This window comes from Ictidomys tridecemlineatus, chromosome X, assembly GCF_052094955.1.
Source record: "Ictidomys tridecemlineatus isolate mIctTri1 chromosome X, mIctTri1.hap1, whole genome shotgun sequence".
NCBI lineage: Eukaryota > Metazoa > Chordata > Mammalia > Rodentia > Sciuridae > Ictidomys > Ictidomys tridecemlineatus.
In genome coordinates, this window is record NC_135493.1 from 11,678,116 (window position 1) to 11,695,606 (window position 17,491).

At 40.7% G+C, this 17,491-nt stretch overlaps 2 protein-coding genes across 2 annotated transcripts in view; both read right to left on the bottom strand.

Moving 5' to 3' along the window:
* The window catches only part of LOC110598131 (uncharacterized), a 278,648-nt gene that overhangs the window by 76,694 nt on the left and 184,463 nt on the right, over window positions 1-17,491 (bottom strand). The gene's annotated exons all lie outside the window — the stretch shown is intronic.
* On the bottom strand, window positions 3,234-4,614 carry Ldoc1 (LDOC1 regulator of NFKB signaling). The gene has a single exon (XM_021726269.3). The coding sequence runs from the start codon at window positions 4,460-4,462 to the stop codon at window positions 4,022-4,024; it is 441 nt and encodes a 146-aa protein (XP_021581944.1). The 5' UTR covers window positions 4,463-4,614; the 3' UTR covers window positions 3,234-4,021.

The window sequence follows — 17,491 nt, forward strand, 5'->3', positions numbered from 1 at the left end:
TATTATCCATCTTAAGGTAAGAAAAAAGAAGTCTCTAGACAACAGAACATTTGAAGACAAAGGAACAAATCTTCCAGGGACATTCAGGCAGGAAGGAAAAAAATGCAAGGTGAATGATCAGATTTTCATTAAGGGAGGTAGGAGGTTACCAACATTGTCACAGGACACCAGACAGTCTACCCTTAGAACTAAGTGCACAGAATAATATAATTGATCTACTTAGTAATGCAAACTGCTACCAGCCATTTTTAACACCATTATAGCAAAATCCATATTTCAAAGCAAATACTAAGCGTTCTTCATACAATAACTCAAATGTACCACTGAAGAAAAAATACTCTGGATCTTAAATTGACACTCATTTATTTAGGTTTGTTTTAATTGCTTTAAGAATGTAGAAAAATCTTTGAAAGTTCATTTTTTTAAATATAAATAGACCACTAATTTCAACAAGATTTCTCCTTCTAGCCAGTCTTCTTCCAGATTGCTGAGGTTTTCACTATGTTTCAATAGCAGGAAATAATCAAATATATACAATGTACATATTCTATTCTATTCTATCATTCTCCAAAACACAGCAATACAGAATTAATGGATGATAGTACTTAGCTATTTGAATAAACTCCAAAGATATAGTGATAGATTTAATATGATTAAATGATTATGGCCTTTAATATGATTGCTTTAATTTCAACAATAGTATAATTTCAGTGAACACTTCAAGTTTAGTGACCATTTCAATATTAGCATCCCCAAGATGAGGATTTAGGAGTGAGAAGTTCATAGTTGTTATTTCAGCATTCCCACTAACTTGGATCATTTTCATCTAAGTGTTGCTTTTATCTGCAAATGTGCATGTCTATTTCCTCCTTCTCTTGCTCAATGCCTTAGACTATTTTTGTAAATTCCTCCCCAGAGGGTAGAGCCCTTGCCAGTATCTGCTCTCATTGTGGAATCTGCCCCCAAGGTACACAGTGTCAGACTTTCCTTCCTGCAGGTCACAGCATAACCTATTCAACCATGATGTGCGAAGTACATGACCTAACTTACACGCATGTGTAAATGGGGAGACAAACAAGGTCATGGCAACATCACACAAACATGCACACTACTCAGGAAATGTGCATTTCTGGTCACCCACCTCCTTAGTCCAGCTCTCCTGAATGCTACTTGGCCTTGGCATGGCATCCTTGCTAATCAGGGACCCCTTCCTTCCTCAGAGTACGTGTTCTCTTGGCTCAGTGGTAGGGAGTAGATCTCATGTCCTCAACTTCCATCCCCAAAGGGTGGCACTCTCAGACCTAATCTCTTCATGGCCCTGATGTGTCACTAGTTATCATCCGAATTCTGGCCCAAGGCACCATGAAATCAGTAGTCTATGAGGGTAAGGACCATATTTCACTCATCAATGTATCACTAGCTCATCTCAGAATACCTAGGTAATGATACATTTGGAATTAGCTGATTTTTTGGTCTCACTGGTACCTTTACCTAACTTTTAGCTCCTGTTTACCACTTTTCCACAGCCATTCCCAGTTTGAGTCCTATCTAGTGAGGAAAAAGGTATGGTTATCTGGCCTCATACACATTGTCTCAAATTTAATCTGTCCCACATCCAAGGATGTTGGTATATTTTCCAAGGAGACCAAGGGAAGTGTTTCATGAATCCTAGATCACCAATAATCATCTTTATTCAGGTTTGGAAGGAGGCCCAGATCTCATCCACAGCCAGGCCTCAGCTTTCTTTGGGAAGGCATATCTGTTGTCACTCTCCAGAAACGTCTGTCCTAAGCCCAAGAAATGACTCCTACACTGGACTTTGCCTGTTCACCAGGTAAAATTTTTTTCTTTCTGGCTTCATGGCAGTCCCCAAAGAGTAAACAGAATCTTATCATGATATTTCCACTCTCCCTGAACCTGCTCTGCGCCTATTCACCTGACATTTACCAACTAAAGCCAAGCTCACAGTCAGAAAACTGCTACCTGAGACTTTGCTTCCCAAGTCTAGGGATAACAGTTCATGTTTACTGACTGCTCAAAATGTAGCAGGGGCAGCTCTAAATGCCTTATGGGTAGATCTCATTTAATCCACACCTATAAGGTTACTAATATGATGACAAGTGTCTCATTTAATCCACTGAGGTTTACCATTACAAATAAAAGAATATTCTGCTTCAAAAGGCCTTCAACAGTAACAAAATCAAATCAACTAGAAGTCCTAAGGGTGGGTTTGCTCCAGGCATGGAAACATGAGGACATGCAGGTAGATATGAGAATGGGAACTCTGAATTCCTCAAACCCTCTTGTGCCTTCTTGGCTGTCAGAGGTGGCTCCTACAAATTCCTCAACCAAGCTTTTCTGCTTTAAATATTTAAGTGAATTAACCTGGGTTAGTGGACTTAAAAGGCATGCAGATTTTCCTCGACACCCACCCCACCCAACCTTTCCATTGCCTGTGAACCGAACCCTCCATATCCAGAGATCTCAACATAGCCCAGGTAGCAGCACAAGATCTGGTACAGAGGTAACTAAACATCTTTCCAACTTGTATAGGCAGGAATCTCAGACACAGGAATGAGTGAGAATTTTAAGGATATCTAACTGCTGAAGAAGGAGAAATGCTAAGATGAGGCTATATTCACTATGGGTGCACTAACCCAGGATACAAGACTTAATGTTAACTTAAGCATCTAGAAATAGCATTAAAACAATGTGCTATATTGACACACTTAATTGGAGCATGAATTCAACAACAGCCCACATACAGCAAGGACTAAGGAGCAGAACTTCCCTAATAGTGCTAAGGAATCCAAAAACTCAGAGAAATACCTGTTTCCAGGTATATGCTGGTGTTTCAGAGCAATCATTAATAGTGACCCCTTTCATTATCAAAAGTGTCCAGGTTTGGGAAAATGAACTACTTACTCAGCCACCCTCACCTTGGATGCTGCAGAGGACACCCTTCACCAAGGTTCTAAGAAATACCAGGGTGAGGGGAGCACCAGAATTCCTACAAAGCCCTAAGGTTGCTGTCCTCTGTAGTCTAGAGATTACAGAGGGGAAATACTGGGGTCCCCAATCTCAGTGCGAATAATGGAGATAGAATGAGAGTCAGAAGTCAATGACAGCACTTAATCATTAAAAGACAATCATTTTTTTTCTTTTTTCTTTCCTTTTTTTTTTTGTAGTGCTTGATGTTTATTGAAAAGAATGCAAATGCTTTTTCCAGGTAGTATAGAGGAGCTCAGCTAAGTGCCTGTTTTTGTTTATTTGCTTGTTTTTAGAATTATTTGTCCAAATGCGAATATCTGTGAAATTGCTGAATTAAAAATGACAGCTGTGCAAAACCAGTGCATAAGAGAAAAGAAATGTCAACATTTGGGCTGCCAGGCACAGCAGGCTCCCGCAGCAATCTGATAGGGCAGGGAAGGACCCTGGGAGTAGGCAGAGAACTAACCAGGTGGTTAGACTGGCCCCTTTAGGGGTGGGTGAGCTGTCCAAATCAGTGTTTCATGAAGTGTAGCAAACTCAGGTATAGTCTATATTGGTCCTTATCTCCAAAGGCAGAAGTCTGTCGGTGGGATGTGGTAGGTGGTGGTAACGTTGCAACACAGGTCGTCTCTGGGCAGACGTAGGCCTGGCAGTTGGGTGGGTGGCGGCAGCAGGACGGTGGGTGGTCTGGTCAGTGTAAATAGGTGCCTGGCCAATTGATGGGGCTCAGGACACAGTTCAGACTAGCAGGACAAGGGTACGGGGACTGGCCAGAGTTGATGGCAGCGCACTTTAGGGCTAAGGCCCAGGCCAGCCCCAGCCCCAGCCCCAGTGCAGGCAGCAGGTAACTGGAGCGCTATTCCTGGAACAAAGACAAGCACTATGGGGGGTAAAGGAGAGAACAGGAGGACAGGCAAGGGGATAGGACCAGAGGGAAGGGAGGAGCACAGCTGGCTCAAGGAGTGGCAGGGTGGGGGGGGGGGAAGTGGCGTGCAGGGCTCTCCCCCTCTAGGCCCAAGAGGCTACAGGCCTAGTAATCATCCTCTTCATCATCGTCGTCGTCGTCTTCATCATCATCCCAGCCAAAACACTGTTTCATCTCATCAAGAAAGGCCCGGTAATCGCCTAGGATGGGGCTATCCATCTCGATGTAAGGCACCACCCACTCCTCGGCTTCCCCGCTGAGGAGGCTGATTAGGAATGCCACCTTCATGGCGTCGTTGCAGAATCGGTTCTCATTCACGAGCATGTAAGACGCCGTCTGCACGATAAACTCGGGCAGCCGAGAGCTCTCGCCGTTAAACGTTTCGGGGAAGGGCACCGGGCAGCTCGGCGGACGTACCTGGCGCAGGAGACTGGCCCTCTCGCACACCAGCAGCCGCAGCTGTTCCATGAGCTGGCTGTTCTCGATGCTCAGGGCACGGTGCCGCACCAGGAGCGCGTGCAACAGCAACACCAGCTCGTCCACCATTGCGAACTGCTTGCAAGGGGTGGGCTCGGCTAGGTGGTTCAGCTCTGCTCGGATAAGGAGCACACCGAGGCCTCGCAGGAAGTGCGTGTCCTCAGAGGCGCGCGGCGGCTAGGGGCGGGAGGGCGGCGCAGCAGGGTCCCGGCGGCTGCGCCAGCTCCGCCCACAAGTCCACTAGGGCAGCCGGCGCGCCGGCGCAGCGCCATAGGAAAGGCGTGGCCAGGGAAGGTGCTGCTAGCGTGGGGGCGTGGCCAGGGAGGGGAGGGCCGGGTGACCAAGATGTTGGACTTGGAGGGCGTGTCCAGGAAAGAGAGCGCTGGGGCGCGGAGCAGCAGGGGAATGATTCTTCCAGAGGCTGAGAGTTCAAGACTAGGTGCCGCTGACCACAGGGCGGAGAGTGTATTAACAGAGGACTGAGCCAGCGCTGTGGTCCATCTGTCAGAGAGGGCCAACCTGCTCAAGTTGAAACCCTTTTCTCCAGCAGACTCATACAATACAATGCTCCTTTGTGGATCTGTCTCCCACCAGATATCCCACCAGGTCCTATCCCCTTGCCTGTCCTCCTGTTCTCTCCTTTACCCCGCCCCCCATAGTGCTTGTCTTTGTTCCAGGAACAGCGCTCCAGTTACCTGCTGCCTGCACAGGGACTGGGACTGGGGCTGGGGCTGGGGCTGGGGCTGGGGCTGGGCTGGGCCTTAGCCCTAAAGCACGCTGCCATCAACTCTGGCCAGTCCCCCGGTACCCTTGTCCTGCTAGTCTGAACTGTGTCCTGAGCCCCATCAATTGGCCAGTCACCTATTAACCTATTAAATCTCAGCGAGAGAAATTTTGACACTTCTGTCCTCACTGTAGGAGTCCACATCCTTTGAGAATCATGAAGACCCTCCTGGGGTCCTGTTTTTCATGACTAAAGCAACATTAAAAGGGGCCTTTAGTTGAGAAATGATATCCTATAATTTTTTTTAAATAGTGGCAAAATGAAAAGTTCTGCAAAAATCAGCATTCAATAGTCATTTGTAGGTGCCCTGTCTTTGGCTCTGTGTTTAAAGTTCTGATAGTGCCACTGTTTCTGGGTAATATTCTTTGCTTAACAACCAATAAACTGTTGAGAAGTTTGTGTTCTAAAATAATTGTTTTACTAGTTTGAATGTGATTGTTCAAGTAGTTATGAACAACAGTTTTGAGTCTGGGACCTTAGAGCCAACAAATATTCTTGGCTTTGCTTTCTAAATATATCTTCAAATTGAATCACATTTTGTCACTTCTACCACTACTACCCTGATTCCAACCTTCTTTTCTCACCCAGACTACTTCAACTAATTCCTTAGCTTTTAACTCTTCACTTCTTATCATGTTCTTCACAGGATAGGCACAGAAATCTTTTAGAATAAGTTAGATCCCTTTATTCCATTGCTCAAAACTCTCCACCCGTTTCTTTCCCACTCAGAATAAAATGTGTTGGCCACAGCCCATAAGACCCTGCTCCTTATCCTATGCCTCTTTACATGTCCTGTTCTGCTGTAATCACACTATCCTACTTGCCGATTCTCACACACCTCAAGTACTTCTGGTCTCAGGGCCTTTGTATCTTTGATTCCTTCTGATTTGCAAGGTTCTCTCCCCAGTTAGCTACTTGACTCTTTCTCCTGCTGGTTTCAGAGAGGACTTTCCTGACTTGTATTCTATGCCAGCAATCCATAACCACTTTCCCTACTTCGCTGATGAACATAGCATTTATCATCTAATGGACACCATATCATACAGTAGTTTGTTCACGATCTGTCTCCAATTTTAGAATGTAAGCCCATGGGGCGAAGGCCTTTGCTTTGCCAGCTGCTCTATCCCTCAGGCCCATAAAAGTGCCCAGGCCAGAGTAGGGGCTCCATAAATGTTTAGTCAAATAAAGACTCTCTGGGTGCAGGTGTTGAGATAAAAATTGGAACTGGTAGCTGCACAAGTGTCCAAAAATAATTTTCAAATTGTTCATCATGTCCTATCTGTTCATCAGTCTGTGAGGTGATGACCAATGAAATAAAAACAGCAAAATATATTTTTGAAGCAATCCTATTTGGTCCTTTACAATAGAATTGATTGATCACCCATGGAAGTGGAAGAGAGGAGAGAAACAGAGTCATCGCCCAAGTATAGAAGAAAGGACCACACTGGTGAAAATAGAAGATAGGAGGAATGGAACCACCTGGACTATCCACACTAGCTCTTTGGAAGCAGGCAAGGATTCATTTTTGCTTATACTTTTATCTTTGGTATCTGACAGTATTTGCTACATGCTCCAAAATAGTCAATCGATGGAATGAAAGAGGAAGAAGGGAAATGTCAGAAGTAAGTTTCTGACCATGGTACCCATTCAGAGTTCAAAGAAGGTGGGATTGGCTGGGCAGAAATAGTGTCAAGCTCCAACCTTTCTTGATACAGGAAGCAATGCCCAGAGTTCTACTCCTGAAAGCACAATTGCTGTGGTAGACGTGGGCTGTCTCGTATCCATCCATGGGCAAGGATGGACATTTTGGAGTCTGGGATCCCAGAGATATATACTTGCCTAAAAATCAGAAGATCCATTGGTTGACAGAGCCATACAACCATCCCAGCCTCTCTGACTGAAATTTGCATGCCCTTCCTCTGAACAATTGTATGTCTTGGATTCCTGTGAGTCCAGGTAGGCCTGTGAGATGATAGGCAGATGCTGTCCTAGGCCTGGTCCTACATCCCCATAGCACAGAAAGTTGGAAAGGAAACCAGATGAGACACACACACAATATTCCCTCTGAGGGAGCACTAAGATCCAGGGAGACAAGAATGGCCTGGTCACAAGTGCCCAGAACTGAGCAGTGACTTTGTGGGGAGGGAGGGAGCGAAAGCAGAGGGCTTATCACTGGCTCAAAGAAGCAGCAGTGGGAAGAGGTGAGTAATAATATATGAATAGAATAAAGAATAGAAATGTTGGGGCTGGGGATGTGGCTCAAGCGGTAGTGCACTCGCCTGGCATGCGTGCGACCCAGGTTCGATCCTCAGCACCATATACCAACAAAGATGTTGTGTCTGCCAAGAACTAAAAAATAAATATTAAAAAAAATTTCTCTCTCTCTCTCTCCTCTCTCACTCTCTCTTTAAAAAAAAAAAAAAAAGAAGAAGAATACAAATGTTCCGTGTCAAGTGGGTTCCAGGGACCTGCAAGGCTCTCCCACCAATATCAAGTCCTATGGGCACTTCCTTCTCCATTCCCCCTGCTCAGAGCCATGCACCACCTTCCTCATCCCCCCTCCCCCTCTCAAGTGACCCTTGAATGCTCTTTAACAGGTATGTGAAAATGCTGAGGGCAAAGACAGGTACTCCTTGTGACTGGTCTCCAGCTCATTAAATTTATCAGGACAATTCTGGTTGGGAACACCCTGAGGGTGGCTTAGACCCCACTGTGAGGTAGGAGCACAGGCCCTAAGGACAAGGGAGTGAGCCCTGGTGTTTCTAGTTGCCACCAACCTCCATATTCTGAATACTGCCTGGTATGCACCTAGCAGCCAGTCTGTACAAGTGCCTTGAAATAAATGTGAAAGATGTCACTTGATGCCTGGGTCACAAAAAGGGCATGCACGGTACACCTGGCACTGGAATGTGCATCCAGAAGCAGAAAGCAGATTCCGAGACAATATTTGTAAGAGAGACCTATAGGTCCCACCAGGATTCAGGCCACCTCTCATAAAGCCCTCCCTCTCCCTACCTGCTCCACTTCTTAACCAGGTACACATGGTGCTGCTTTTACAGGAACCAAATCTGGAAGGCTGTGGAGACCCTCAGCTTAGAGAAATGAATGAGGAAGGATAGCTTCCTCTCTCCTGTCTTTTACGCCCTCCAGCTTACCAAAATGCCTAAAACTGTTTTTGTTTAATTATTTTAAGTACTGAATGATATATTCTTATGGTTAAAAGAAACTGCAGTAAGTAATATCAGTGTGTTATAAAAGGAACATTCTCAACATCTCTTATTATCCTCATAAAAATATCACTTCATAGAACTGTTGAAAATTCAAAATTAGCATTCCCCCACTTTCCTCTATCTCCTCCTCCATGAGTATATAGGATGCCGAGAACTAGCTATCTTCTAATGACCACATAATACTTCACCTGAATTTCTCAGGAATATACTGTCTCAGAACTAAGGAGACCCAACTCTGTTGACTTTCTCAAACAATACAGGAAAAAATATAGTGCCCAATAAACTGACTATAACTGGAAAATTGAGATTTCTATAATTGAATAATTTCTATGAATGAATAAATCTTATATTGACTAATATATATTCTTCACATACATAGTTTGCATTGTTTTAATACAGAATTCATTGTGTGCATCAAACTGCACTAGGATTATTTTTATTCTTTTCTCTTGCCTAGTTATTTTAATAATATTTGTCACATTCTTTATGTAAGAGTTTATACACTTGGTTGATTTCTAGAACTTACATATATTTTAGAAACTATTTAACATCATATAAACCTCTTCTTATAGATAATAAATGAGTGGTCTGTTGTAATTTGTGTTGGCTCATTCTGCTGTTCAATACTTAACAGGCCTCTCTTTCAAACTGGCTAATTCCTGAAGTCTAGACTCAGTTTTTCATGAGGCAGAATGATGTGGTAAACTGAAGATAACCACAAATTCTTTTCCACTCAGCAGAGAGGTATAAGCAACTTTTCTTGCCCTGTGATTTCATCTGACAAGTAAACTGTGATGAGGTAACTTAAAATAAATGAAATAAGGCTTTAAACACCTGAAGATTCTGCCTTCCCCATTTGGTGTGCTCCCTACAGGGAGTCAGCCACCATGGAGGCAAGAAGTCTAACTACCCTGAAGAAGCTCCAGATGGCAGCACACAGAAAGAGAGGTCATGGGGAGGAGAAGCAAGATAGCAAACAAGCACAGGGACTGCTTGCTCCCTTCTTGGACTTTCCAGCCCAGCAAAGCAGTCACCTGAATGCAGGTGAATGAATGACTTCAGCTGATGACACAGAGAACAAAAAAATGCTAATCTAAACCCTAAATGAATTTCTCACCCACAGACTCATGAACAAACAGAATGGGAGTTACTTAATCTGCAAAGTTTGGGGGTGGTTTGTTTCATAGCAATTAGAAACTGGAAACATGGAGAAACAGGGGCTACACTGAAGATTAAAGGGCAAGCCATATATCAAAAGAACTAATGTGATGTTTTGAATTTATAGTCCTATTCTGTTTTCTTCAATTTCGTATTTGCGTATTTGACATTCATTCATTGCAAAGTCAAGCAAGTGGCCAAACTTCTTTACCTCTCCCTGCAATCCAGAGCCCACATTCTGAAATCACTTGACCTCTCACCCACTAAACCAGTATTTTTCCAGACTCAGGTACCTGACAACTAGAGACAGCCCCTAGGCCCCAAAGACTGCTGGAATTATTTAAACAAAATAATACTAAAATGTTTACATAGCCCTCCTCTGCCTTCCCCACAGATAGCCCAACAAAGAGTGGCCAGCTTCCTCACACTCCTTTCAACCTTTGGACCAGTACTTCCCCCAGGGCCCCTGCCTGGCATGGTGTGTCTCCTCTTCTGCAGAAATAAAGTACCAAAAATCTTTGAATGACATTGGAAGTTCCTTGTTGTCACTCAGTCACCTACTTAAATTAGAATCCTATGTGCACAACCGAGACAAAGCCAAAGTAATCCTCTCCTGCAAGGAACTTTCAGGGTGTGCACATGCATGTGTGCCTCTGTGTCCTTGTGGGAATGCCTATACCCAAGCAGACGGAAATATGCTACTGCTCTGTCCCACTAATGGTGGTACACACTTGGATTCTACATGCGATTAGAACTGGCAATATCACCAATGACAGATAGAGCATCAAAACCAACTATGTTTTTTCTCCCAGGGATTACATATGCCTATGTAAAAAGAAAGTAAAATGCATTTCAGAAGAATTTTTGAAGAGTCCCGGGTTCAAGTACTCACACTCTTGCTTATTAATCATGTGGCTTGAGCAAATCATTTCAGTCTCCTTATCAATAAATATGTACAGAAATCAGATATATATCATAAGACTGTGGCAAATATAAAAATTATATAAAAGTATATGATAAACTATGAAGTATCACATAGAGGCTGCTTATCATTGTTTGCTGGAGAATTGTGATCTACTAGTCTTGAAATGACAATATTTTAAATATGTATTTTAAATTTAGCATATAACTATTTCACTTCTCTGACTGTACCTAGTATCTCTAAATTTATCTGTGATGTTTAAAATGAAAAATATTTACTCTTGAATAAGTAGTTGGAAGAATAAGATAGAATTACATGTGGATCTTGCATGCTGTCAATTTAATACCTGAAGCTCTCATAACGATGAGACATAAATCCTTTAGGAAAAAAAGGTGTCTGTTACCATATTCCAAAGACCAACTTCTTTTATTTATTTTAATTTTTAGTATTTTTAAAAACTATTTTTTAGTTATAGTTGGACACGATACCTTTATTTATTTATTTTTATGTGGTACTGAGGCTGGAACCCAGGGCCTCGCACATGCTAGGCAAGTGCTCTACCACTGAGCCACAAGCCCAGCCCCAACTTTTTCTATTTCTACCTTCCTCATCCATATTGGGAAACTCTGTGCTACATCTAGATACGGATGCACCATCCCTCTCAGAGGAAAGGCAACTGCACATCCATAAAATTTTCCACCACTATAGTGGACTTGGGTGGTTCTCCAGCAAGAAGCCAGTAGCACCAGGGGCATCTGAAACAGGAAATGAGTTTCTGCCAGTAGTAAAAGCTTCTTTAGTCAGCCATCAGCTAATTCCCAGCATCCTCTCCTCGTGTTTCCTCGGCTTTCCTCCTAGGTTCTTTTAGGTCCTGTGGTTTCTCCTATGTTTATGGTGACAATTTCATGCAATACAGAAAACAGGTTATTTGAATGAGGTGTGTGCTGTGTAAACATAACCCCAGCCTCTTTCTCTTGTCTCAAATTGGTTCCTGCCAATACAACATGGTGTGAAAAACAGGAAGGGGATCACCCAAATTTATAGAGAGGACATGAGTAGTCACTCACCCTAAGGGTTCCTATGTTGCTAAAGATGAGAAGGACCTTCAGAGAGGTTCATTAATGACAGTAGATTATGGATGATGACAGAAAGGTCCAGAGAAGATGAACAAGATGCACAATGCAAACAGGGGACATTGTCTTTAAAGGGGGCATGAAAGTACAGAAAGAACACTGCTTTGGGGTAAGAATACAAGTTCTACATCTGACATTTTCTTTCATAAACAAGCTTTGAGTAACTCTTAATCCCAATATCCTTATTTTTCCTTATGTACAAAAAAAAAGCAACTTAAAATACCCCCTTCAGAGTGCATTCTAAATACAAAAATTTATAGGACAGTAAGTTTTAAATCATAAAATAATTTTTACACATTAATTTTGAAAATCTATTCTTTTTAAACTTGTTTTGAAATAACTTCAAACTTACAAAACAACTTGTAAGAATTTTATAAATTCCTGTACATCCTTCTGTTTGAACTAGTTGCCAGAATTTTACCATATTTTGCTTTTCTTCTTCTGTGTCAGTACTGTGTGTGTATGCATGTATGTGTTGACATTATATTTTTTTCCTAAACCATTTGAGAGTTGCAGATATAAAGGCTCATTTCCACTTATTATTTCAGCAGGCATCAGCTATAAACAAGTACACTGTCCTATGAAACCATGGTCTATCAAAATCAAGATGATTCATGCTACGATTTAATGAACTGACAGTTAAGATTTTCTCCAAATGGCATAAAATAAAACTTTTGGTTCGATGATCCAGTCCTGGATCTTGATCATGTATTGTGTTTGTCATGTCCCTTCAGTCTATTCATCCTGGAACAGTTCCTTAAATGGGGTGGGAGGATGAAAAGTGAAACCTAGCAACAGTGAAAATATTGCTTAGTTCCTAGTATTTCTCCATTATTACACACATACTATGCATTTTTGTCTGGAATACCACAAAAGTGTCACTGTAGCTTTCTTAATGCAATGTATCAGTAGGCACACATTGTCAATTTGTTCCACCACCAGCGATGGTAAATTTTTCACTGGATTAAGTTTTATTTTTGGTCAGATTTCTTCACCCCGAAGTGAAATAATTATTCTGTAATCATTAAAAAGTAGTGAACAGCTGGGCACGGTGGCGCATGCCTTTAATTCCAGTAGCTTGGGAGGCTGAGCAGGAGGATAGTGAGTTCAAAGCCAGCCTCAGCAATAGTGAGGCCCTAAGCAACTCAGTGAGACCCTGTCTCTAAATAAAATACAAAATAGGGCTGGGGATGTGGCTCAGTGGTTGAGTGCCCCTGAGTTCAATCCCTGGTACCAAAAAGAAAAAAAAGTAGTTAACGCTAAGCTGGGGATATAGTTCAGCAATAGAGTGCATGCCTAGCAAACATGAGGCTCTGGGTTCAATCCCCAACACCACACCAAAAACTAAAAATTAAAATTAAAATTAAAAAGTAATTAACATTACTTTACATTCTACCCTAAAGTGAGGTTTTCCACACTCTTTTTACTCATATATTTATTTCTGTTGGTATGAACATATGTATTTCTATCTTATTCAATGGATTATAAAACATTGCTATCGTCATTCATGCCAATGATCAAATTTCCCAGATTTCTCCAAATGGAATCCTTTTAAAGCTAGATCTTGTGTCCTTTTAGCATTCTCACCTCACTCTTTGAGCACACTCTTTCTTTCTGGGACAAAATGACATGCCAGGCTCATCTTGTACTCTTCTGCCCCAGCTGTAAATCAGTCATTTCTCCAAGGAACTTTCATTACCTTTAGCGGAGAGTGGTTTTCAGAAATAAAGACGTCAGGGTTAAAAGTGCAAATTGCTATTGATAGTATTGATTTTTCACTCTGGAACAACAGTACAGCCATATGGGGGGGAAAATGAACTTCAGACTTTAACTCATTACATATACAAACATTAATTTGTGATGAATCATAGACCTAACATTAAAGTTAAAACTATGAAGTTTCTATCCATGAAAAACTGTTAGAAATTGAATTTCCCAAGGATGATAAACATTTTGCTAATAAAAAAAAACCATTAAAGAAATGAATAGACAAGTCACTGAATGAAAATATATATATTTCTACTGAATATATATATTTGCATACATCTATATATATTATATGAAAACACACAAAGAACTAATACCTAGAATATACAAATATTTGAGGATATATAAATAGAACGTGTATCAAAATATGTAAATATATAAATAACTCTGAAAATTAAAAACAGACAAATGACCTTTAGAAGACAATTGAGCAGTTTCATACAAAAGCTAAACCTACTCTTAACATCCAGCAACTTCATTCCTTGGTATTTAAAGAAATGAGTTGCAAACCTATGTTCACATAAAAACCTGCCCATGAATTGCCAAAATATGGAAATAATAAAATGTCCTTCAGTAGCTGAAAGGAAAAACAAATTGTGGTATATTTGGATAATGACATACTGTATAACAATAAACTAAATGAATCTCAACTCATGAAAAGACATGGCAGACATGCATGCATACTGCTAGGTGAAAGAAGCTAATGTGAAGTTTCAATTCTAACTATATAATATTCTGGAAAAGGCAACACAATGAAGACAGTAACAAGGTCATTCATTGCCAGAGGAAGGAAGAGGAGGAATGAATTGGCAGAACACTGGATTGTTAGGGCTATTCCGTTTTTGTTTTGTTTTGTTTTGTTTTATTTTGTTTTGTGGTGCTGGGGATTGAACCCAAGGCCTTGTGCATGTGAGGCAAGCACTCTACCAACTGAGCTGTATCCCCAACCCCTGAAATTATTCCTTTTCTAATCTTTTATTAGTGTATTACAGTCATGCATAATACTGGAGTTCATTTTGACATAATTATACAAATACAAAATATAATTTTCTCTGATACTTCCCTTTCCCAAACCTTCTCCCCACTCCCTCTTCCCCTTCCACTACTCTACTGATCTTTCTTCTATTTACATACAGTTTTTTTAGTGCATTATAGATATACATAAATGTGAAATTCACTGTGGTTTATCAGGAAAGTTTGGTCATATTCATTCCACCAACCCTCCCTTTTTCTCTCCTCCTTCCCACTCAATATCATTCCTCTATTCCACTGACCTCTCTTGTATTTTGATGGAATTCACCACCACCACACATTTTCCCCTTATTTTGCTCTAGTTTCCACATATGAGAGAAGACATTTGACCCTTGAATTTCTAGATCTGGCTTATTTACATTAGCATGACAGTTTCCAGTTCCATCCATTTACCGACAAGTGCCATAATTTCATTCTTCTTTATGGCTGAGTAAATCTCCATTTTAGAAAAAAAGAGATATTTTTTAAATTTTTTTGTAGTTGTAGATAGATGGACAGCATTCCTTTATTTTGTTTATTTTTATGTGGTGCTGAGGATTGAACCCAGTGCCTCACACATGTTAGGCAAGCACTCTGCCCCTGAGCTACAGCCCCAGCCCTCACATTTTCTTTATCCATTCATCTGTTCATGAGTATCTGTGCTTGTTCCAAAACTTGGCCATTGTGAGTTGTGTTTCTATAAACATTGATATGGCTGTATGCCTATAGCATACTACTTTTATATCTTTTGGCTATATACTAAGGAATGGGTTACCTGAGTCATATGGTGGTTCCATTCCTAGGCTTTTAAGGAATCTCCATACTGTTTCCAGTGTGGCTGTACTAATTTTTAGTCCCACCAACAATGTATGAGTCTGTCTTTTTCCCCATGTTCTCACCAGCATTTATTGGTATTTGCATTCTTGATAATTGCCATTCTGACTAGAGATGAAATTTCAATGTAGTGTTGATTTGCATTTCCCTGATTGCTAGAAATATTGAACATAATTTCATATATTTGGTGGCCATTTACATCATTTTTTGACAAGTGTTTAGTTCTTTAGCCCATTAATTAACTGAATTATTTGTGGGGGTTTTTTGTTTTGTTTTTGTTTTTTGGTGCTGGGGATTGACCCCAGGGCATTGTGCATACAAGACAAGCACCCTACCAACTGAGCTACATCTCCAGCCCTGTGGGGATTTTTTGGTGTTAAGTTTCTTGAGTCCTTTACATATTCTGAATATTAGTCTCCTGTCTGAGGAGCAGATAGCAAAGATCTTCTATTTTATAGGCTCTCTCTTCACAATCTTGTTTGTAGTGCAGAATATTTTTAATTTGATGCCATCCCACTTATTGACTCGTGGTTTTATTTCTTGCACTTTAGGAGTATTGTTAAGGAAGTTGGTGTGTGTTCCAATATATAAATGTTGAGCCTATGTTTTCATCTAGCAGTTGCAGAGTTTCTGGTTTAATCCTTGGGTCTTTGATGCACTATGAGTTGACTTTTGAGCACAGTCAGAGATAGGGCTTAAGTTTCATTATTCTAGACATGAATAACTGAATAAGGACTAGAAGATGAAAAGATCTCCCATGGTCTTGGATAGGAAGAATTACTATTATCATAATGGCCATACTACTTTAAAAGCATTATTCAGATTCAATTTAATCCCCATCAAAATACTCATATCTTTCACAGAACTAGAAAAAAATAAGAGACCCAGAATAGCCAAAGCAATTCTGAGCAAGAACAACAATGCAGGAGGCCTCACCATACCAGACCTCAAATTATACCACAGAGCTGTAGTAACAAAAACAGCATGGAACGGGCACCAAAATAGACATAAATATACAAAATAGACCAACAGACTAGAATACAAAACAGAGAGATAAATCCATATCTGTACAGTCACTTGATACTGGACAAAGGTGCCCAAAACATGCATTAGAGAAAAGATAGCCTTTTTTTAACAAATGGTGCTGGGAAAATTGAAATTATTGTTTATGATATCACAATGATGAATACCTGTCAACACACATCTCTAACACCCATAGAATATGTTGCACCTAAAGCAAACCCTAAAGCAGAAGTTGTGGCTCAGTGGTAGAGCACTTTCCTAGCACTGTGAGGCACTGGGTTTGATCCTTAGCACAAGAAAGAAAAGAAAGAAAGGAAGGAAGAAAGGAAGGAAGGAAGGAAGGAAGGAAGGAAGGAAGGGATTGTGTCTATGTACTACTGAAAAAAAATTAAAAACAGAAGCAAATCCTATTCTAAACTATAGGCTTTAGTGAATAACAATGTATCAATATTGGCTCATCAATTGCAATAAATTTATCACACTTATACAAGATGCTAATACGAAAAAATATGTTTGGGGGGTATGAGGTTAGACAAGAACACTCTATACTTTCCACTCGATTTTTCTGTAACCTTCAAACTGTCATCAGAATTATTCACTAATAACAAAAGGCAAATAACTACTTTTTTTAAATGAGCAAAAGTCTTGAAGAAATTAATTCTCAAAGAATGGTCACTAGGTATATAAAAAGATGTTTTATTTACACCATTAGTGTAAGGGAAATCCAGTAAGATACTGTTCCATATTAAAATCTGGATGGCTAACATTTTAAAAACTGATAACTCTAAATGATGTTGGGAATGTAAAATGATGGCACAGTCTCATTACAGGACTGCTGGGCAGTTTTATTAAACATCTGAAGATGTACCTACACTATGACCCACTATCCATCCCTAGAATAAAGAAACACATACACTAAAGTTTTCCATTAGAAGTTCATTAAGCAATGGAAACAACTCAAATGTCCATCCACACAGGAATGAATAAGACAAATTGTGTCATATCTCTATAAACAATACCACTCAGCAAACTACTAATCTACACAACACAAAAGTGACTCTCAAAAACATTGTGTTGAGTGGAAGAAGCCGAGACACAAAAGAAGATCATACCTGTATGGTTCAATTTACTCAGAAATAAAGAACAGGCAAAAGTATTCTACGATGATAGAAATCAGAAGGGAAATGGCCCAGAACTGGATGTTCAAGGGAGATTGATTGCAAAGAGGGACAAGAA

What these genes read in the sequence shown, in the direction of transcription:
- Ldoc1 (XM_021726269.3), bottom strand. Translation starts at nt 4,462, where the DNA reads ATGGTGGACGAGCTGGTGTTGCTGTTGCACGCGCTCCTGGTGCGGCAC.